General features: G+C 37.8%; 1 protein-coding gene across 1 annotated transcript in view; it reads right to left on the reverse strand.

The window, feature by feature from the left end:
* Positions 1-24,001, reverse strand: part of LOC126412312 (DNA helicase MCM9-like) — a 167,707-nt gene that overhangs the window by 56,188 nt on the left and 87,518 nt on the right. Inside the window, exon 9 of the mRNA XM_050081833.1 lies at positions 11,755-11,901. Within this exon, the coding sequence (XP_049937790.1) occupies positions 11,755-11,901 (147 nt within the window). The remainder of the gene's footprint in view (positions 1-11,754; positions 11,902-24,001) is intronic.

The following is a 24,001-nucleotide window of genomic DNA, read 5'->3' on the forward strand; positions in this document are numbered from 1 at the left end:
AGGATTTGCACTACGAAACTGAAGCGCTGAGAGGCATCACTTCTAGTGGGGGTGTTGAAAATTTAGAATCAATGCCTCTGCTAGAACATTCATCTTTGGTGCAATTGCTATGGTCACGTTCATATACATACTCTTTTGCGTTATTTTTCATTTTGAGTCTAATTGTGTTACTTTCATTCTGTGGACTAATAAAAGTTTGTTATTTGGTTTCACATGGAAAGGGCATTTTCATTTAAAGCTCAAATCACAAGGCATTATTTTCTTTTTGTTTTTTTGTGATGTGATTGGTTTGCCACTATTGAGTGTTTTAAGGGTGTTTACTATGGAATATTTATAGCCATTTGCAATAGCTATTTATTTTATTATTTCAATTTCTTGTTTACATTTATCTTCAGAGAGCAGTAGTTGGATAGCTCTGTTGACCATATACTGGAATATTGCCACTCTGTGGGGGCTGTGGGGTGAGAGAAGCAGCTCTGAATGGTCGTGTGTGTTGTGATAGGCTTCCAATAAATTTCAAATTGGTGCCTATTATTCTTGTTTTAATGGTGCGGTATAAAAAATTTACACTATTGGCGGCTTAGTATTCAACTGTGAACTTCATATTTTCATGGGAGTTGAATAATTGGTGCAATTTATTGCTGTCATCTTTTGTGACATTGATTAAAATGATGGTATCATCTGCATATCTGTAGTAGCAGATGATATTTTTGTGAAGGTAGTGATTGTAATTTAGAGCTTCATCTTCTAAATTGTTTATAAATGTTTCAGGTAACAACCCGGAAACATTTGAGCCCATTGCTAGGCCAGCTGTTTGTTTGTAGAGTTAATTGTTGAATTTGAAATAGTTGTGTGAGAATGTGAATTCCAACAGGTCCATTAGTTCAGTAATGCGAGTGGAAGGTTTTTAAGTTGGCAAAAATTATCTGTAGTGTGAGATCTACTGGTACAGAGGAATAAAGGTTTTGTATGTCAAATTAGGCAAGTGTGGGTCCATAAATTCTTCTGTGTTTTTAAGTGAACTACTATAATCAAATGTGTAATTTTCTTTAAGAATTTTGGAGAGCTTTCTGCTGAATTTGAATGTTGAGCTGTTCCCACAATTCACAATAGGCCTCATAGGAGCCCCATTTTTGTCTTTGGGTATGCTTAAGGTAAGTTGCTTGTGGGTTCATTGCTACAGTGTTTCTTGAATAGTGAGTAGAAAGTTTATGTTATTTGAGATGTATTTAATCTCTTTTTGTATTCTGGTTGTTGGATTTTATAGTATTTCTGTTATGTTGTTGGCCTGGAAGAAGTCTAAAGTTTTTTCTATGTATGTTGCTCTGTTCATTACACCAGTAGTATTACCCTAGTCAGCTCTTACAATTATTGCATTATCTGTATTTAATTTAGGTGTGAAGCCTTCTTCTCTTTTCTTGTTTGGTGGGAAAGCAGAGATTTTGCAATCTCCTTCTCAATAATGTTGATTTTGTTGCAGGCTGCTATTCTGTCAGTTTTCTTCTCAAAGGCGAGAGTTCAAAGCTGTGAAACACTAGTGATAAGGTTCTCTGAGTTCTTCTGGTCCAACTGAACTTGAATGTGGTGTTGTAATTCTTTGCTGAATAGTGCCTCTTCCTCTGCAGTGGATTTTATGTCAGGGTCGTTGAGGAAAGGGGTACAGAATGTCAGTTTCTTTCAGCTGTCTTGGTTCAGTTTTGGGAGGTAACATTTTTCGTAAGAGTAGCTAGTTTTTTCATATGTGTGGCTTTTGTTTCCTGCACAATGAATTCAGTGTATTTTACAACTTTTTCAAGTAATAGAATAATATTCAATGAAGCAGCTTTCCCAACTGTACTCTGCTCTATAAAGCTGTGTATCATACATTTGTTTTTTTACTGTAAATTTCCTTCAATTTGCTTTTCACCTGTAGTTTTTGTGCATTTTCCAATGATATCTTTGCAGTTGCTGGATCTGTTCTGACATCAATCTTGATATAATTTGGAATGATGTTTCCAGAATCAAATTTTCACTCTGCAGTGGAGTGTGTGTTGATTTGAAACTTCTGGAAAATTAAAACTGTGTGTCGGACCGAGACTCAAACTTGGGACCTCTGTCTTTCATGGGCAAGTTTGGAAGGTAGGAGACAAGGTACTGGCAGAAGGAAAGCTGTGAGAAAGGGTCATGGTCGTGCTTAGGTAGGTCGGTGGAATGATGTTATTTCTGAGACAATTTCAGTAGAAGTGAATGTGCTGTGTGTCATCGCAAGCTTTTTTGATGTGTTTTTGTACTCAAAAATAGCCTCGACTGCGGACATTTCAGGTTAGGCTTTACCATGACTGTTATTGATATTGACGGAAACAACAAATTTACGGTTGAGATGTGATTCTGTGCTACTCTTTAACTTAGCACTACCATAGCACTAGAGAACATCGTTCGGCAAATGCCAACAAATCCAAGAGGGGCAATATTTAACAAGCAGGTCAAGGTAGTGGCATATGCTGTGATGTAGCATTATTTTCAAAGAATATCAAAGCCTTAAAGGAAAATTGTGCTACATTGGAAGCAGCAGTGCAGAAGTCAGGACTGGAAGTTAATATAGATAAAACAAAGTATATTACGATAAGAGATAGATACGATGGGGATAGAGGAGAGACTTCAATAAAAATAAATAGAAAAGAGTGGAAAAGTTTAAATAGCTAGGCTCAATAATAACAGAACATACTGGGTGGTCATAATTAAACTTTTTCTATTTAACACGTTATAATACAGAAATTAATTGCCATTCGAGTACCAAACTTGGTAGCATTAATGGCAAGGACATGGGGCACCTGGTGGCCACAGTTGGAACTTGATTGTGACACTGTGACACACGGAAATCATGCACCCCATACTTTGGGCATTAATACTACCAAGTTTGGTACTTGCATGGTAATTAGTTTCTGTGTCATAACCTGTTAAATAGGGAAAGTTTAATTATAACCATCTGGTACAAGAATAACAGCAGAAATTTAAGAAAGTAGGCATATAGGAAGTGGAAACCGATATTATTTGTTGCAGAAAATATTCAGGTCCAGAAAGGTTAGTAGGAACACAAAAATCAATTTATTTGACTATATTAAGACTTATAATAGTGTGTAGATCAGAAGGCTGGGTGATTACCACAAAGGACGAAGGCTGCTATTGAGATGGAAAAGGAACAGTTGTACAGTACATGCTGGGTGCTGGCAATGTTTTGCTGTCAGAGTTTACATTAATATATATTGTGTTAAAGTGTGGGAAGTAATATACCAACTAAACAGCAAAATGGAAGCAGACAGATGGACACTAATGAAAAAGTCGCCCATACTGTCGCAAGCCAGAACCCAGCATTATGCTAAAAATAATTATGTAACCTCCAGAAACCATCTTAAGATGAATCTGAAAAGGTTCGAAAACCGGTTCATGGGGAAAAAAAACATAATTATTCAAAAAAGTGACTGGTTGCTGTTTTATGCAACTTATTTACAATCAATTACCACTCATGGGTTCTAAAATATCCGTAGTGGACAAGCTTAATAATCTGAGAAAGATATTTGGAGCGATGAGAGAGGAAGGAAACTGGAGAATAAGGACAAATGCAGAAAAATGGACACTTTTTGGACAGATGAATATTGTAGTGAAAATCAAGCAAGGAAGAATAGGATAGGCTGGACATCTACAGAAAGTCCCAGAAACTTGAAGTATTAAGGAAGTGTTTCTAGGAAAGACTGAAAGGAGAAGGAGAACATGAAGAGCCAGGATAAGGTGGCTTGAAGATATGGAGGAGGATCTTAAAAGCAATGGGAGTTGGGAGCTGTAGAAGGAAAGCAGTGGGCAGAGAAGAATTGAGGCAGGTGACAAAGGAGCCCAATGTTCTACAAGGGCTGTAGCACTGACCAGCCAGCCGATAATTTACACAACATGTCAAAAACATAAATGTTCCTGATGGAGCCACACTTGCCTCATTTGTCATACAAAATCTTTATTCCTCTGTACCAATGGATCTCATGCTACTGATAATTTATGCCAACCTACAAAAGCACAAAAAAAAAAAAATCTGTTCCACTCACATCACTGAACTGATGGATCTGTTGGAATTCACATTCTCACACAACTATTTCAAATTCAACAATTAACTCTACAAACAAGCAGATGGCCTGGATTGTTATCTGAAATATTTATAAACAATTTATAAGGCAAAGATCTCAATCCAATCACCCATTCCTCAAAAACATCATCTACTACTACAATATATAAATGATACCACCACTTTAATCAATGTCACAAAAGAAGTCTACAACACTACACACTACCATCCACAGCTCCTCCTGACACCCCACAGCCCACAAAATGGCAGCATTTGGGTATATGATCAACAGAGAAATCCAATTACCACTTTCTGAAGATAACTATAAACAAGAAATTGAAATAATAAGACAAACAGCTAATGCAAATGGGTATAACAACTCCATAGTAGACACCCTAAAACACTCAATAGTGTTCACATCATAAAAAACAAAAAGAAACTAACATCTTTCAAAAAATATCATTCCTGGGTAGTATTTCACAGAATCCGCTTCACCATACAGGTTTGTACAAAATTAAATGTTTGGACTATGACTGTTTCTACAAAGGCCAGATAGGTAGACAAATTTAGATTAGATTCAAAGAACACATAACAGCAGTAAAAAACAAAACCACCCGCATGAAACAAAACATCATGTCAACAATGCAAGTATCAGCATTCTACATATCTAACCCAAAGACAATAAACTAGACATCCTTTAAACACCCCAAACATACAGACAACAAAGTAAAAAACCTGAATCCATTTTAAATGACAAAAATGAAAACATTTTCAATAGCTTGATCTACGTAACAAGAGCCTGCATTATTAAATTTGCAATGTGCACATGCCATCGCCGACCCCCCCCCCCCCCCCCCCCCCACACACACACACCTCTCCATGCTCCCCTTCATATTCAGCATAAATAATTAGTTATGTTACCCTGACATTCCCCAAAGAAATAATTGAAATGCTTCATTTACAAATATACCATCACACCGCTCCCTGTCAACGTAAGTCTGTATGTGTACTATTTAACAGCATAAATTGTGTATCTATCTGCATATTTTTTAAAGCATTCTGGAATGCTGTTTTGCTATATACTCTTTGTGCTTCAAGATAATGTTTCTGCTTTGCAATATGTTCTTTGCATTTAATAGTTTCCAGACACCTCCTCTGCTTACAAAGTATGACAGTTTACATGTGATGTATTACGACAGAGAAAGGAGCCTGTGACCAATGGAGGTATTCTGGCTGTTGAGACACTTGTCCCACTGTGACACGAGGCAGTGAATGGCTGTATCATAAAATTCCTGGAGCTGCGATGTTAACCAGCTCCGGACATACAGCTGGACTTCATCATCCGAGGTGAATCGTTTGTCCCTCAGAGCTTTTTTAAGGGGACCAAAAATGGTGTAATCACAGGGAGAGGGCTCCGGACTGTAAGGAGCATGGCCGAGGACCTCCTATTTGAATTTCTGCAGGAGTGCTTCGACTGTGTTTGCCATATGAGGCTTTGCATTGTCATGGAGCAGAATGAGCCCATGAGTGAGGTTGCCTGGTCGTTTCAATTTGATTGCTTGGTGAAGGATGGTCAAGGTTTGCGAGTAACGCTGAGCATTTACTTTTGTCCCATGCTGCAGGAAGTGAATCTCAAGAGGGGGGGGGGGGGGGGGGGGGCATCTTGGTCAGAACATCGGCATAACCTTTCCTGCACTCGTATGGATGGCCTTGGCTTTTTTTGATGGTGGTGACCCTGGATGCTTGCACTGGAGACTTTGTCGTTTTGATTCTGGTTCGGAGTGAGGTGACACCACGACTCATCTCCAGCCAATGCATTCCCTTCCTGAGCATAGCGCTACAGATGAGCAAGACAGTGGGCCATTCGACATTCTTCCTGGTGTGGTTGAAGACTGTGGGACACCCTTTGGGCAAACACTTTGCACACATGCAGTCATTCCTTCATGATGGTGTGAACACTTCCGAAGCTCAATCCGACCATGGCAGCTATGGCTTTCACTGTCACCTGGCGGTCCTGGGTAATGAGTGCATCCACCAACTGGACGATGCCATCGGTAATGCAGTGTGGTGCTCCAGACTGTGCATCATCGGCTAATGACACCTGTCCTTCCCTGAAGTGCTTGTGCCGTGCCTTGACCCTTGCAAGGGACATGCAGTGTTCGTCATATACTTGTGACATTCATCAATGAATGTCTGTTCCTCCTACTCCTTCTGCTATCAGAAAATGAACAACACCTCTTTGCTTTTCTTTTGACACCTCCATGTCACTGTTTGCAATGTGACTGGCAGCGTTGGACGATTGAAGCATGCTGCTGCTATAGTTCAATTGTTTTATCTTGGCGGCTCGCGCATGCCCGCCCAGACGCTGGAGATTGCTGCGTTGCCAGTTGCACACGACGCACACGCCAATAGAAGCAGCGCCATAGTATAGCATAGTTCGCAAGCTTACGTGTAGGGGGGAGCACGCAGTTCATGAAGTAAAGCCACCACGGCCGCATTAACCCTTTCGCTGCCACAAAGACGTGCTCCCTGCATTCCGCGCTGTGGGCGATTTTGTCACTGCACTGCTCGCCTGTGCAGACACATTGTGTTCCAACAGCTTTGACACTCTTTATCATTCGATTCCACAAAAACTATTTGGCTCAAAAATTAGATTTTTACCTATCTTCTTGACTGATACCTTTCCCCCATAAATGACTTAATTTTGTTTCGATGTTCAACGCAGTAATTATGCAGCATTAAATATAGTAAACCTCTGCACGAAATTTTGAAGAGTTTGCAGAGGTAAAAGTCCATAGAGTATACTTTCCGTATGGTCGATTTTAGTTGCCAGAATGTTGAGAATGAAATGTGGACAAGATACCTATATATTTCATTTAATTTAAGTACCACATAAGTGTCATATGTAATATTGAGAAATATTCCACCTTTCGCGACTGTAACAAAAGTTTTACTTACACTGGGCACGTTTGGCTTTATTTTAAAGCACTTCAATCAATCAAAAGGAAGTAGACAAAATACATTAAACAAGACTGTGGACTTACAAAAACATTAGGACTTGAATATACCGTCTGTCAGTGAAGTGTTCAGAGCTATGTCAAATATAATTTTGTGTGTGGCACACACAAGCAGCATTTATTTGCTAAAACACTGATGAACCAACACAAACATTGAATATTGTGCTACCGCAGCACAAAACTACGAAAGGTGACTTGGCAATGGAGGACACAAAATACAGTCCTCTTATGATGCTTCAAAAGAGAGAAACGCGTCTGGTCAAATAAGTCGCTTATTACAGTTGCACAAGAGGGATATATTTCAATACCATTGGTAAAACTCCGACTGTGGAACAAAAACAAGAAATAGAACATGAATATCATTGTGTATGTGCCATACCTTTCACCGATGGAAGTGCTTTAAAATAAAGCCAAACGCGCCGTGTGTATATAAAACTTTTATTACAGTCGCGAAAGACGGAATATTTCTCAATATTACATACGACACCTATGTGGTACTTAAATTAAATGAGATATTGTTATACAGTAAATATTATTTGACATTTAGGTATCTTGTCCACATTTCATTCTCAACATTGTGGCAACTAAAATCTACCATACAGAAAGTATACGCTATGGACTTTTACCTCTGCAAACTCTTCAAAATTTCGTGCAATGGTTTACTACATTTAATGCTGCATATCAAAACAATAATGGAATGTAGTCTAATTAAGTCGGGTGATGCTGAGGGAATTAGATTAGGAAATGAGGCACTTAAAGTAGTAAAGGAGTTTTGCTATTTGGGGAGCAAAATAACTGATGATGGTCGAAGTAGAGAGGATATAAAATTTAGGCTGGCAATGGCAAGGAAAGCGTTTCTGAAGAAGAGAAATTTGTTAACATCCAGTATTGATTTAAGTGTCAGGAAGTCATTTCTGAAAGTATTTGTATGGAGTGTAGCCATGTATGGAAGTGAAACATGGACGATAAATAGTTTGGACAAGAAGAGAATAGAAGCTTTCGAAATGTGGTGCTACAGAAGAATGCTGAAGATTTGATGGGTAGATCACATAACTAATGAGGAAGTATTGAATAGGATTGGGGAGAAGAGAAGTTTGTGGCGCAACTTGACCAGAAGAAGGGATCGGTTGGTAGGACATGTTCTGAGGCATCAAGGGATCACCAATTTAGTATTGGAGGGCAGCGTGGAGGGTAAAAATCGTAGAGGGAGACCAAGAGATGAATACACTAAGCAGATTCAGAAGGATGTAGGTTGCAGTAGGTACTGGGAGATGAAAAAGCTTGCACAGGATAGAGTAGCATGGAGAGCTGCATCAAACCAGTCTCAGGACTGAAGACCACAACAACAACATCAAAACAAAATTAAGTCATTTATGGGGGGGAAGGTATCAGGCAAGAAGACGTGTAAAAATTAAATTTTTTGGCCAAATAGGTTTTGTGAAATCGAATGATAAGTGTGTCAAAGCAGTGGGAGCACCATGTGTCTGCACAGGCGAGAAGTGCAGTGATGACAGAATCGCGCACAGCGCGGAATGCGGGGAGCACGTGTCTGCAGCAGCGAAAAAGTTAATGACGAGGCAAAGCACCAGAAATTTCATTCAAACGAATAAAATTCGTGAAGTAAGGCACTCCAATATTGTTTTTAAATAAAGAAAATATTAAGCACCGCACAAGGTTTGAACTCATAACCTTTCACTTGGCAGCCCAACACCTTAACCGTTCCGCTACCTCAGCTCATCGAACAGTGTAACTCCATAAGGACTGTAACACCTCACGCAACTACTTATAAACACTGTTGGTATGACTATGAATTACTCACGCTTCGTCGAAGTACAATAGGAAATAAACAATTACCGCTGTTCTTTATTGTGAAAAAGCAGTTCGTGAGATTGAAACAAACATCTTTCCTTGCTATCGCCTGAATTAGGAGTCTTATTGCTTGTTTGGTTTAATTAATTAATAGAATATGAAGCAATTGGTATAAAGAATGCTTTTTCCAAACTTTCTGTAAAAGAAAGTCTGCTATCAAGACATTGCTTTCGTTCTATTACTTTATTTATGACTGAACGTTTCTAAAACTGAAGACACTCGTCTGTGCTCTGCACTGCTGTCGAGATCTGGCAACATCGTTCTCTGTTCATTGGCTGACTGTGTTTTGTGACGTCAGATGCGCAGAACGAACCTAAATTCGGCCGCCAAGATATATGACGCGCACTTTAGCTCTGTATAGTCACCTGACGTGCATGATTGCCCTCTAGTGATGAGCTGTGAACTTCCACGCTCTGGTCAGAACCACACCTCGTTACACACACCAGAATATTACCCTCCTGTCACTGGTTTGCGCATTCCAGGCTCTGGCTCTTTTCTTTTTGAACGCCCCTTATACATTTAGTTTTTAGTCAAAATCCTCCCCAAAACCATGTTCTGAAATAGCGGTTTTGTTTCTCCACTAGAAAGTGCCACAATATACCTCAAATCATAACACAACACACACTTCATATTAACAAACATAAATCTACCTGATGATGAAGGTTTAAACCTTCAAAACGTGTTGTGGATATAAATAAACAGTCCTTGGCAACAGTAAACTTGCCGTTTCATTCGCTACTTTATAAAATAACAGTTAAACTGACACAGAAGCTGATGAAGTGGTACCAAATTGATTGGCTTGCACCAGCCTGGGATACCGCACAACATTTTTGGTGGAAATCAATTGGGGCCAAATCAGATGATTGTATGAATGAACTCTATGTTCAAATGGTTCAGTGTTCCAATGATCAAAATACCTTTCACTGTTCTGATGATAGATCCCCCCCCCCCTTTTTCTTTTTTCTATTGCATTCCAGACTTCTCACTTTTTTTCTCAAACAGTTGATATTGGCCAATTTGTTTCTAGTAGATGAACCATAATTTGTTTTTGGACTAGTGTCACCATCTTCTGCCAATCATTTTTACTATTACTACTATTCTCGTATGAACTAGTTTGTTCCATCTTGCATCCAAATTAACTAACCGGTATTCTAAATCAGCTGTACCATTTTCAAAACTTTACAAAAACTGCCGAGAAATTTACTCACACATTTTTTGTGACATTCAACAAATGGAACAACCTTCTTGCAAGTTTTTATTTTTTATCAGCTAATTCTTCATTAAAGATACACTGATAATTTTGCCTGATACGCTGCTGGCATCAGCTATGTTGTACATCTGTAACCATGAATCAAATTTATGATACTGTCCAGACTCTTAATGTCATTATTTGTACTCGCAGTGTTGGTATGACCCTCATACAAATCATCTTTACGAGAAGCCACTAGGTAAAGTAAACACACACACACACACACACACACACACACACACACACACACACACAAAGTGACACATACATGGCCACTGCCAACTCTGGGTGTCATGGCACAATTGTGTGCTGTATGTAATTTTAATATTTAAGAGATTTACACTTATTTTTAATTATTGACACTACTCGAATAAGTGTAGGGAGGGATATGGTGGGCAGAGAAGAAAGTGTTCAGAGGCAGAGGCAGGAGAGGAGAAGACGGCTTTAATCATCTGATCATCAGTAGCAAAATGTTAAGGTAAGCCTGAAGGTTGTTTTGAACACTGAAGCCCTTCACTAAGCAGAATCTCACTGGAGATAAAAAAACCTTGCCTTCTTCCAAAATTTTAACTTACCAACCCAGAGACTTATAGGGGAACCTACAGCTTCACAAGGACCCCAAACTACAGTACAACATGGCATTTTTTCACACTCTAATTATTTTCAAGGGACATGTTCTAGGACTGACCACGAGTTGCATCATAAACCTTACATCATCCCAACTGCGAGCCTAGTTTCTTTACCACTGCCCACATTACATGACAAGAGTTAAGGGAGGGGAAGGGAAGGGAAGGGAAGGGAAGGGAAGGGAAGGGAAGGGAAGGGAAGGGAAGGGAAGGGAAGGGAAGGGAAGGGAAGGGAAGGGAAGGGAAGGGAAGGGAGAGGAGGGGAGAGGGAGGGAGAGGTAGCAGAGGGGGAAGAGGGAAAGAAGGGGGAGCCTGCCTGGGAAGAGGGATGGGAAGGGGGAGATGATTACAGCACATAGATTGGGATATGTATCAGAGCGAATATGCCCATTTTTGTGCAACTGTACTGGTATTAGAGCCATTTTCTCTAAAGTCTGCATAGAACATACTAGTAGTCTCTAATTATTACACCTGTTGGAAACATGCTACCAAGTGGTGAGGTACTTTGCATTTGAGTCTGTCATCAAGAAACCGACATCTACAATAAGATTATTAACTCCCTGTAGGGAAGGATCATCAGATTTAAAATAAATGTTTCAGCACACGTTCTGATGAATTGACATTTTCATCTTTAGGTGTACTCATGTTAAGTGATGCCCTATTTAAGTCAGCTAATCATACCACCTTACAACCACCCATTCATTTCATCTTTCATCCCTTGTTTAAATGTTGCATCTGTTCAAGTACGTATAATATGAGTAGGAGTAGTTATTTTCAAACAATACTTTTATTTATAACTAATTAGAATAACTAATATAATTTATACTTCACTGGCTAAAAATTGGCATTAACCAATTTTTGTTACAGAGTAAAAGGAAATGGAATATCATTTTCTTAAGTACTTGCCTTAGCTACACTGATTGTCTGCTGTTCCATAGCTTCATGGATGCTAGCACGATCATGTTCCCTAATGGAATTAAATTCATCAATGCAGCAAATTCCTCCATCAGAAAGAACCAAAGCACCAGCTTCCAGTTGCCATTCTCCATTCTCCTGATGGAGTAATATACAAGTATGGATAACAGAAAATTCATAAAACATTGGTTCACAAACATAAATTACATAGAGATAGTGACAGAAATAATCTGGTGATTGCATGTACTTCTTCTTTGCTGAGCCCACAGCCTCTGTACAGTTATAATATGACTGTCAAAATTAGCTCCAAACTGTTTATTTCTTGACAACAGCACAACAGCTTATCGTGTAGTTACGTAATCAACAAGAAATAAACAACTTACAGCTCATTTTGCCAAAAGTATAATGAATATTTCACATGCTGCAAGATCAACTTTGCTACAGATCACAACTAGGAAAGGAGAAATTGTCTACAACTGTTGAACACATTATATGTTGAAATTTGTTTGCCAGAGCACATTCAAATGGCAGATTTTAATGAGAGTGATTTGTAAAAAAGAGGGCACAAAAATGGAAAAACTATCTGCATTAGATTTCCTGAATTTGACTTTGTCATTGTTGGCTTCCTGGTTACCCCCTGCATACCATGACTCCTTCTGATGGGCTTGCTAAATTTTTTAAAAATATATTCCTTCACACCCTAATTATTAACTACTGCCTACATTCATTAAACAAAGTGAGGTAGGCCTAAATGAACAGATTGCATTATCTGAAGATAAGGAATTTGAGCTTTCTATGGTTAAGCTGCCTGAACTAAACTATATAATTATAAATGTATACAGAGCACCAAGTAGTAATATTCCAAATTTTATGACCAAATTAGAAGTTCTGCTGAATAGTGTCAGCTCATTAAATATGAGAATAATACTTTGTGGCGATTTTAACATTGATTTATCAAAAAACAGTAATGCTAAACTTGATTTGTTAAACATGACCAAATCCTTTAATACGATCCCCACAATACACTCTCCAACAAGATCAACAGAGCATACTGATTCAATAATTGATCAAATCTTCATAACTGATACTGGTTACAAATTCACTGGGATACAGTGACCATGATGCTCAGCTACTGAGTGTTGGCATGGAAAATAGTAAAATCAGCCCCAAAAAAGTATTTCAAAGAAGAAACTTTTCAGAAGACAATATTAGGATTTTTAACTTCCTATTAGCTAAGGAAAATTGGGACAGTGTTTACATGCAAACAACTGTTGATAATATGTTCTTAAGCTTACATACTTATTACTTTAATACAGCATTTCCTTTTGAAACAAAAACTTCAAGCAATCAAAATAGAAAGTCGTGGGTAACAAAAGGAATCAAAATTTCTAGTGAGAGAAACAGATTTCTCCAATATTGCTCCAAAAAATACATAGTCACTGAAGAATTTTCTGACTATTGTAAAGCCTACAAAAAAACTTATCTTAGAGTGATTAGACAGGCAAAACTTTTATGGAATGACAATTTCATAAGAAACTCTTCACACAAAATGAAAGCTATGTGGAAAGTTATTAAAAAAGAAACTTGTTGTTCAACACCTAAAAAGGAAAACATTTCTCTAACACTTAATGACTCTAAGGTCACAGATCCATACACAGTTGTAAACAAGTTCAATGAATATTTCACCTCACTAGCAGAAGATCTCATTCAAGCAAACTGCAAGGTATCGTTCTTCAATTCCACCAATACGTCAAACAGCACTAATGCTACAATGTTTGTTTATGAAACAAACCCTGATGAAATTAGGAAAACAATAAAATTGTTACCCAATAAAATCTCTAGTGGCTATGATGAAGTACCTGACCTCATATTAAAGGTGTGTGCTCCCCATATAGCAAAGCCATTACAACCATCTACAACCAATCATTAAAAACTGGCATTTTTCCAGATGCTCTCAAAATAGCTAAAGTCTCACCATTACTAAAGAAAGGTTCCCCTGATTTAGTATCCAATTATAGACCATTATCCATATTAAGCATCTTTTCAAAAATCCTGGAAAAACTTTTTTATGACAGGCTTATAAATTTCATAAAAAACCACGCACCAATCAGCATTTAACAACATGGTTTTAATAAATCTTTATCCACCCAGACAGCAATTTTTGAACTGTTGGTTCACATACTGAAATCAATTGACCAACATGATATAGCTGCAGGTATCTTCTTAGATCTCTCTAAAGCCTTTGACGTACTAGATCATAAAATACTGGTTGCTAAATTGGAAAGAAGAGGAATAAGAGGTGTGGCTCACAACTGGCTATGCTATTACCTACAAAACCGCAGACAGAAGGTATCACTTCAATACGATATTAATGTACAGAATAAAATAAATAACACAGTTTTCCTCTCGGAGGAAAGAACAATAAGATATGGTGTTCCCCAGGGTTCTGTTCTAGGGCCATTACTTTTCCTCATTTACATAGATGATCTTGTTGAACGTATGAGCCCACAAAAAACTATCCTGTTTGCTGATGATACAAGCATAGTGTTGACTGGATCTAACCCTGAATCCCTTCACACAATATCTGATAACTCTATGAAAAAACTTTCTGAGTGGTTTAACAAAAATGGCCTAATTGTTAATAGTGGGAAAACTGTATGTATCAACTTCCATCTAATTCCCACATCCAATCAAAAAACCATCCAAGTAAAGTTAAATAATGATAAAATTGAAAATGTAAATGCAACAAAATTTTTGGGTCTATGGGTCCAACAAAATTTAAAATGGGACACACATATAAACAACTTATCAAAGAAACTCTCATCATTGTGCTATGGACTAAGAATACTAAAATCTACTACAAGTAAATCCACACTAATGCAAGCATACCATGCGCAGTTCCACTCATTTCTCCGCTATGGAATCATCTTTTGGGGAAATTCAACTCACAGCACAAATATATTTAAACTACTAAAAAGAGCACTGGGGACAATCTGTGGCCTCAAAAAGCTGGAATCCTGTAAATATCAATTTATAAAACTTAATGTTCTAAGCATCCCATCCCTATTCATTCAAGAAACAATTCTATTCACCAGGGAATACCTCTCAAGAACAGGCAAATTAATCCAAAACAATGATATACACGCTCATTATACCAGAGGGCAATCATATCCATCAAATTTTTTCACGGAAATCATCATACCAAAAATATATAACTCATCTGGGTGTCGTATTACACAATAAAATTCCAGAACAAATAAAAACTGCTCCAGATCCAATATTTAAAAATAAACTAAAGGCATTTTTGACAAAGCACTGTTTCTATTTAGTACAAGAATTCCTGGAAATGAAAAATTATAAAGTTCCTTTGTAAAAATACTGTGATTAGAGTAAAACATTCTGTAGGCAAAATAATAACCTAATTTCTACTATACACAACTATGTTTCAGTTTCACTTCCCAAATTTTTTTTACTCGCCTTTTGAATGTACAAGTACACATTCTATTAGTATTAAAACTTAACTGTCTGTGAAATCTCAATGTTAATTTCATGTTTAATGTAGTTTTTAAATGACATTGTCCTTCTGTTGTGTCTCCAGTTGACATTTTCACTATTCTGTAATCTCAGTGATTATTTGTGTAAATTTAAAGTAGCACTACATTGCCTACATGTTTCTGTTGTGTTTCCAGTTGACATTTTCACTATTCTGTAATCTCAGTGATTATTTGTGTAAATTTAAAGTAGCAGTACATTGCCTACATGTTTCTTAGTTCCCCATGTAAATTGTTTGTATTCTCTGTATGTGAAGTTACTATATTCATCAATGAACAATTTTGTGTACATTTTTTTAAATGGCAGTCCATTGCCTATTTTTTTTCTCCAAACTACATATTTGTTAAGAAAAATGACTTGTCCTATATCATGTGTACTTTGTACAATATGTGATCCATAGGATAAATAAATAAATACAAATACTTTGCACTGTGTCTTTCCTATGTCAGTACCTCTTCCACATATCATAACATATCCAACTTAGCAACATTAATTACAAAGTTTAAAATGAATACACATATTGCAGCTATTGATAACTTGAAAGATAATGAAAAAATCTTACGTCCTTTGTACGCCCACCAACGAATCTGAGTCATAAAGAGAAATAAGGAAGAATCAAATGACAAAAGTGACACACCTGCTGTGGGACTCACAAGGCATAGAAGTGAATATTGTATACAATGAAAAGAAAATATGGTCATTAGTGAGATGCATGAATAGATGAACAATAACGTAGTTCATAAATCTCTCCAAACACTGTATCCACCCTTGTTTCTCTATATTACTGTTGCTAAGATGAGACCGCTACTGTGCAACAAAAACTGTGTCAGATTATGAGCATCCATAGTTGTGAATATCAAACAATGGAAAGTACAGGATGAAATAACAACAGTATTATGAAAAGAAGGTCAAATAGCTGCTAACCACATAGAGAAGACTTTGAGTTGCAGACAGGCACAACAAAAAGACTGCTACACGTAACGGCGCATGATGGGAGCAGTAGTCAGGTGGTGGGGTAAAGCGGAGGCACAGGATGGGCAGAAGAGGGGAGAATAGCAGGATAGGTGGGTGAATGTGTAGTGCAGCTTGTGGGAGAGTGCAGGGACATGGTGGGGACAGGGTAGGGATGCCAGATGCAGTTGGGAAGTTTAGGGGGAGGAGGGGAGTGAGGAAAAGAAAGAAGTATTGAAGGGGAAAAGGGCTAGTGGGTGCACTGATGGAATGAAAGGCTGTATTGTGCTGGAGTGGGAGCAGGGAACGGGACAGGTAAGAGGAGGACAGGGACTAACAAAGGTATGGAACATAGGATACACTGCGGGGAGATTCCCACCTGCACAGTTCAGAAAAGTTTTTGTTGGTAGGAAGGCTGTCAACAACTACTTCACAGCATGCCAGAGACAGTGGTCACACGCATACGAGTTGTGCTTGTATATATATATATATATAAAAAAAACAAAGATGAGGTGACTTACCGAACAAAAGTGCTGGCAGGTCGATAGACACACAAACAAACACAAACATACACACAAAATTCAAGCTTTCGCAACAAACTGTTGCCTCATCAGGAAAGAGGGAAGGAGAGGGGAAGACGAAAGGAAGTGGGTTTTAAAGGAGAGGGTAAGGAGTCATTCCAATCCCGGGAGCGGAAAGACTTACCTTAGGGGGAAAAAAGGACAGGTATACACTCGCACACACGCACATATCCATCCACACATACAGACACAAGCAGACATATTTAAAGACAAAGAGTTTGGGCAGAGATGTCAGTCGAGGCAGAAGTGTAGAGGCAAAGAAGTTGTTGAAAGACAGGTGAGGTATGAGTGGCGGCAACTTGAAATTAGCGGAGATTGAGGCCTGGCGGATGACGAGAAGAGAGGATATACTGAAGGGCAAGTTCCCATCTCCGGAGTTCGGATAGGTTGGTGTTGGTGGGAAGTATCCAGATAACCCGGACGGTGTAACACTGTGCCAAGATGTGCTGGCCTGGCACAGTGTTACACCGTCCGGGTCTGCTTGTGTCTGTATGTGTGGATGGATATGTGCGTGTGTGCGAGTGTATACCTGTCCTTTTTTCCCCCTAAGGTAAGTCTTTCCGCTCCCGGGATTGGAATGACTCCTTACCCTCTCCTTTAAAACCCACTTCCTTTCGTCTTCCCCTCTCCTTCCCTCTTTCCTGATGAGGCAACAGTTTGTTGCGAAAGCTTGAATTTTGTGTGTATGTTTGTGTTTGTTTGTGTGTCTATCGACCTGCCAGCGCTTTTGGATATATATATATATATATATATATATATATATGTGTGTGTGTGTGTGTGTGTGTGTGTGTGTGTGTGTGTGTGGGCGCGCGCGCGCACACAAGTAGGCCTTTCACCCGAAAGCTAAAATGTACAGCAGTCTTCCTGTTGTGCTTGTCTGAGACTGAATGTCTCCTCTATATGATCTGATTTGATTTATTTCGTGTTCCATAGGTCCAACTGTGTTGGATACATAAGGACGTGGAACGAGTCAGTTTTTTACAAGTACAATCTGATAATCTAATAGCATATACAGAAATTTGAGTACATAATTATATAAAAATTTATACAGTAAATTCTTTGGACAGCAATACAGAAAAAGAAAAGACATATTTTCTTAGAATCATAAAACACTACAGAAAACAGATACAGAGCACACACAGATACAGAGCTCAGGTTAAATAAAATCCTTAGTGGCATTATGTCAACTTGTATTATATAATATTAAAATATTACAATTTATTTAGTTAAAAATTCATCTAGACTGTAAAAAGCTTTTTTTAGCAGAAATATTTTAGTGCTTTCTTAAACTCACTCTTGTTATGAATCTTTGTCTTTATTTCGGGAGGAAGAGCATTGAAGAGTTTTGCTCTAGTCTAGTGGACACCCTTTTGTGCCAAGCTCAAATTTCTGAGTTCACTGTGTATGTCATTCTTCCTCCGTGTGTTATGCTCATGATAATTACTGTTTGGTTGAAAAATCTCTATATTTTTACAAACAAAACACATGAGGGAAAAAATATATTGGCATGTAGTTGTGTATATTTTAAGATTACGAAAACTATTTCTACACGAGTCTCTTGGGCGCAATCCACATATAATTCTTAAAGCTCGCTTCTGTGCAATGAACACTTTCCTTGCTAATGGCTGGTTGCCCCAAAAAATAATTCCATACTCAATGAGAGAATGAAAATAGCCACAGTATGCCACTTTTGCTGTGTTAGGTTCAACACATGTAGTGACAACCCGTAAAGCATAGGTAGCATAGCTAAGCCTCTTACAGAGATCAATAATATGTGAAGACCAGTTCATTTTCTTGTCAATGTGCACTCCAAGAAATTTTGTTGTTTCCATTCTAACTATTGGTTGATTACCACATGTCACACTTATCTCTCTCTCTTTTTCTGTTTTTGTACAGAATTGAATAAAGCTGGTCTTACTGGAATTTAATGAGAGATCATTCACCTTGAACCAATTAACCACATCTGAGAGTATGTGATTAATGAGTTCCTCAAGATTGTTGTCTGTTCTACTGCTCATAAAAATTGTGGTATCATCAGCAAATAATGTAAATTTACACGGCAGGCTTGTACATGATGGTAGATCATTTATAAAAATCAGGAATAATAGTGGCCCAAGAATTGAGTCCTGCGGCACTCCACATGTAATGGAACTCCATTCAGAATCTGAGGAAGTGTCACATACTCCACCCGAGCTATTCAAGACAACTTTTTGTTTTCTATCTTGGAGGTACGACTGTAGCCAATTGCCTGCTACACCACTTATTCCTAATAATTTTGCCTTTTTGCAAGAGAATCTGGTGATGAACACAGTCAAACGCTTTGGATAAATCACAGAAGACACCAAGTGCTAGCATTTTTTCATTAAGGGTTTCTAGGACTTCATTTGCAAGTGCGTAGACTGCGTCTTCTGTTGAACGGCCCTTTTGAAAGCCAAATTGGCTCTTGCTGAGAACTCCATTCTTCGTGAGATGATCAGTAATTCTTACATGTATTAGCTTTTCTAGAATTTAGGAGAAAGCTGTCAGCAAAGAGATAGGTCGATAGTCAGTTAGTTCAACTTTATCACCCTTTTTGTACAGGGGCTTCACAATGGCATACTTAAGTCTACTGGGAACAACACCTTTCTGAAGGGAAGCATTGAAAATATGACAGAGAATGTCCCTTATCCATACACAAGAATATTTCAATAAATTACTAGATATATTATCAACCCCTGCAGAATGCGTACTTTTTAGAGACATGATGATTTTTTGAATTTCTTCTTCAGTGACAGGATTAAGGTGCATTTTTGAAATTGTGTTTGAATATACTGCTTGACAAAGAGTTACAGCTTCATCAACAATGGGCTTGCAATCAATCTGTTGAGTTACTGATAGAAGTGTTTATTAAAAATCTCAGCCACCGTTTTGGGGTTATCTACTAGGGTACCTTCATATCTGATTTTATTTACATCTTCTTTACTTGTTGTATCTCTTCCTGTTTCTTTTTTTACAATGCTCCAAACTGTTTTTATTTCATTATTAGAATTATCTATTTTCTTCTCATAATAAAGGGCTTTTGATTTCCGTATTAGTTTCTTCAAAATTTTACAGTATATTCTATAGTGTTCCCATTTTTCTACATCTTTACAGAATCTTATTGCAGCATAAGTATCCCTTTTGGTTTTACATGACTGTTTTATACCTTTTGTAATCCAAGGCTTGCTTACAGAATTGGAAGCACTGTTTCTGACCCATTTCTTGGGAAATATTTCTTCAAAAAGAGCACAGAATTCATTTATAAAACAGTTAAATTTAGTATCAACATCATCATGGCTATATACTAAAGACCAATCCATTTGCTGCAACCTGTGGTTGAAAGTTCCTTTTGCCTCTTCATTCAACAGATTAACATAATAAATAGTGAGAATTTGTCCATCATGATCTGAAAGCCCACTTATAACCTGCCTGACAATATAATTCTGATGTCTATTTACATCTAAAAAAATGTTGTCCATCATAGTTTGGCACTCGGATGTAATTCTTGTTGGGAAGTTTATTACTGATGTCAGATTATGTAAGGTCATCACAACCTCAAAGTCTATTTTATTATTATTTTCTGTCAAAAAGTTTATATTGAAATCACCTAAAACTACAACATCCTTCGCTTTTGAAAGTAACTCTAACAGAAGGAGTTCCATTGAATGCAGAAAAGTTCTTATGTCACCTGAAGGAGCCCTGTAGACAGCCAACACTATTATTGGGTAGAATTTAGTTGTTATTTCTGTGGCACATGCCTCAAATTGTTGTTCCACACAAACAATGTATCCCTTTCATAATATCATAGATATGAATTTTATGTTTTGCTGAATAATTTGAATTTTTTGTGGGGGTCACAGGTGGATGTCTCTCATTTTGGTATCTGAGTGATTTGCCCTTCCTTTTTAACTCATCCCTCTTTGCTCCCTGAGGAGCGGACTACTAGTTCCAGTAGCTGGATAGTTGCATGCACTTTTATGTGCGTGCAAACATTGTTAGTACTTTTCTAAAGTGAATTTTCCTTTTGATACAAATGGTTTTAACAGTCTGTTTGAAAAGGTTACATATGAGAGCGAATCAAGTAAATGTATTTCTGTTCATGAGCAAATCTGTATTTCAATATATCGCACAAAAGACGGTTGTAACTGGCAATCTTTCGAAGCCAGTGGCTCCTTCTTCAAGCTGAAAGGTCAAAGTGGAAGGAAAAGGACTGGAGAGGTCTACGCAAAGGGGTAGATTTTGGGAAAGTCACCCAGAACTGCAGGTCAGGGGATACTTACTGTACACGATGAGAAAGAAAGACCGAATGTTGGGGACTGCATCAGACGACATTTGAAAACCTGAGAGCTTAAAGGTGGAAGCCAGAGATTATTGCTCAAACAACATGAATGAGTTAATAAGAGTGAAAAGCTAAGTGCACTGCACTCTGACAGAGGCAGGAGAGGGGCCATGAAAAATAGATGGGTAAGACAATGAAAGATACAGAAAATCAAACAATGGAAAATCCAGGATGGAATGTAACAATATTATGAAAAGGAAAATTGCTACTACACTATCTATAACAACCCTGTAACTGACAAAACATATACGATGAAAGGGAGACCCACTTGAGAAACAACACATGTCATATACCTGCTGTTATGTAAAGACTGTTGGACATTCTACATTGATTGGCATGACTACCACCAAATTACCAATTAGGATGAACGGGCAAAGGCAGAGCGTGTACACTGGCGACTTGCAGTATCCTGTTGCAGAGCATGCTCTACAATGTGATACATATGCGCCATTTGGATTCTTCCCCCAGACACCAGTTTCTCAGAACTCTGCAGGTGGGAACTAGCACTACAACATGTCCTTGGTTCTTGCCACTCACCTGGCCTTAATTTACATTAACTTCTTCCATCTCAGCATTTCTTCATTGCAACTACTCTTTGCTTCACTCTGTCTTAGTTTTCTATGTCTTTCATTGTCTTAGCTGTCTATTTTTCACCACCCTCCCACCTCTGTTACATACAATGCACTTAGCTTTTCACTCTTATTAACTCATCCATAATGTTTAAGCAGTAATTCCAGTCCTTTTCCTGCACCCCTCTTCCTTCCCCTTCACCCCTTCTGCCTGAAGGAGCCACTGGCTCCAAAAGCTTGCCAGTTCCAATCATCTTTTATATTTTGTGTTCTGACACTGCTTGGTGAGTAGATTTTTTTATCTATCCAATTAAATAATTTTGTCAATAATTGATTGTTTTCATTGTTGTAACAAACCACATAAAATAGAGACATCTAGAATAACTTGTCTGCAACTTCGGGTGTATATGCGGGCAAGGAAAAAAATTCCCACTTTTTCCCTGGATTTCATGGCTAAAGATACAACTTTTCCCAGGTAGACACACACTATGCCCAGGATGAACGTACATTTTTTCGTATTAAGTGGCAATATATTTTCCCTTGGAGCTTTAAAACTTGTCAGTCCTTTAAAGGGTACAGGTTTCATACACTGGCATAGAACTTTCCGGCGCTTTAGAAAATGGAACCCAACACAGCTGATGTGATATCGCCAGCCAATGACAGCAGATATTCACAATGTAGGACACGTGACATAATCTCCCAAGCAACATCACTGTTAAGTAGCGGAGACACACAAATACAAACAGTTAATGATTTAAATTAATATACATACAGTATAGTTACAAGAAAAACTATGCTTTCACATATAATATTAGCTGTCAAAAATTTTTTGCTATTTTTTTTCCGAGGGTCTGGTTTGGCAGGATCATAAGAGCACAATTTAAACTGCAGCAGCTGAATATTTCTGAAAAGCACAATTATAAATTTCACTACTGTGCACTGAACATTTCATGGGTTAACTGGCTGAATAAATGTTCTGTCAAGCACTTTGACTTTTCTATAGAAAAGCCAATTACGTGTGAAAATCCTGAACTCACCTCACCCTTTTTTTGAAGCACAATTATACTTTTTGCCATCATTATTGCATAATTGATAATTTATGAAAGAAGTAAAATAAACATGAAAAACTAATCTTGAAGTTTGGTCTTTCTCAGTCTGTGCTACACTTCAAGATGTATCAAACACAAATGTGCCAGTAAGATTTTAAATAATCATTTAAATGGCTAGTCTTTTGGGCTCAAAATTTTTCCAACTGACTGGTCCTCAAAGTGTTAAGTTTTGTATGAGAGTCAAACACTCTGTGATTTAAGAAATTCATCTCTCAGTCTCACACATAACATAATTCATCTTGTGTAAAAGGAAATTTACTTATCAAGTAACACTTACCAAACAACCATTCGTAATATTTTCCTGTGACCAGTTAGAAATATAAACAGCTGTGATCTCACACTCATAGTAGGACACTTGTTGTTCCAAAGCACTGTATAATTTTTGTCCTAAAGCCTTCAACACATTTTGTGTTTTGCAAAAGCCTGTGTGTTTACTGCATTTTATTGTTACAGATGACGCTGTAGTTTTATTTTGGTGTTATTCTCTCATTTATGGTTTTATTGCTGCAGCATTATTCTGCAGTAGCGGGCTAAGGTAAAAAACTCTTCTTTAGAGTATCAGCTCCTAGCAGTCAAAATTTAACTGAAATCTAAAACAATGGAAACCTTCCAGAATTTTGAAAAATTTCTGGGTTTTACCCTGATTTCTCTCAGGATGTAAAAATTCCCATGTTTTTTCCAGGATTTCCCAGTTGTCCTGGGCGTATACACCCTGCAAGCCTTTCCACGCAAATAACTCTGAAATTCTGTGAATAAGAGAAAGCCAACCAGCGTAATATTTGGAATGCATGATTGCTATGATAAAGCCTCTCTCCTGAAGTACAAGCAGTTTCTGTATATCACAGAGGATACAAACAGGCAACGAGATGGAATAATCAATCGCCCAATAATCACATTTTTCTCACCATTGATTTGAAATAGCCAAACACAGATTATGTGAACCAGTAGCATAAGTGTAGATGAGATACCTCCAAAGCGAAAACCTAGTCCTAAACAATTCTTCAATGTGCTAAACTAAGGTTGCTGTGATTGTTTGGTATGTCATGGATGTTCACTAGACAGAATTATTGTACAGGTGCATAAACACTACCACAGGTACAGTGTAAATATACTGCGCTA

Source organism: Schistocerca serialis, chromosome 7, assembly GCF_023864345.2.
Source record: "Schistocerca serialis cubense isolate TAMUIC-IGC-003099 chromosome 7, iqSchSeri2.2, whole genome shotgun sequence".
Classification (NCBI taxonomy): Eukaryota; Metazoa; Arthropoda; class Insecta; order Orthoptera; family Acrididae; genus Schistocerca; species Schistocerca serialis.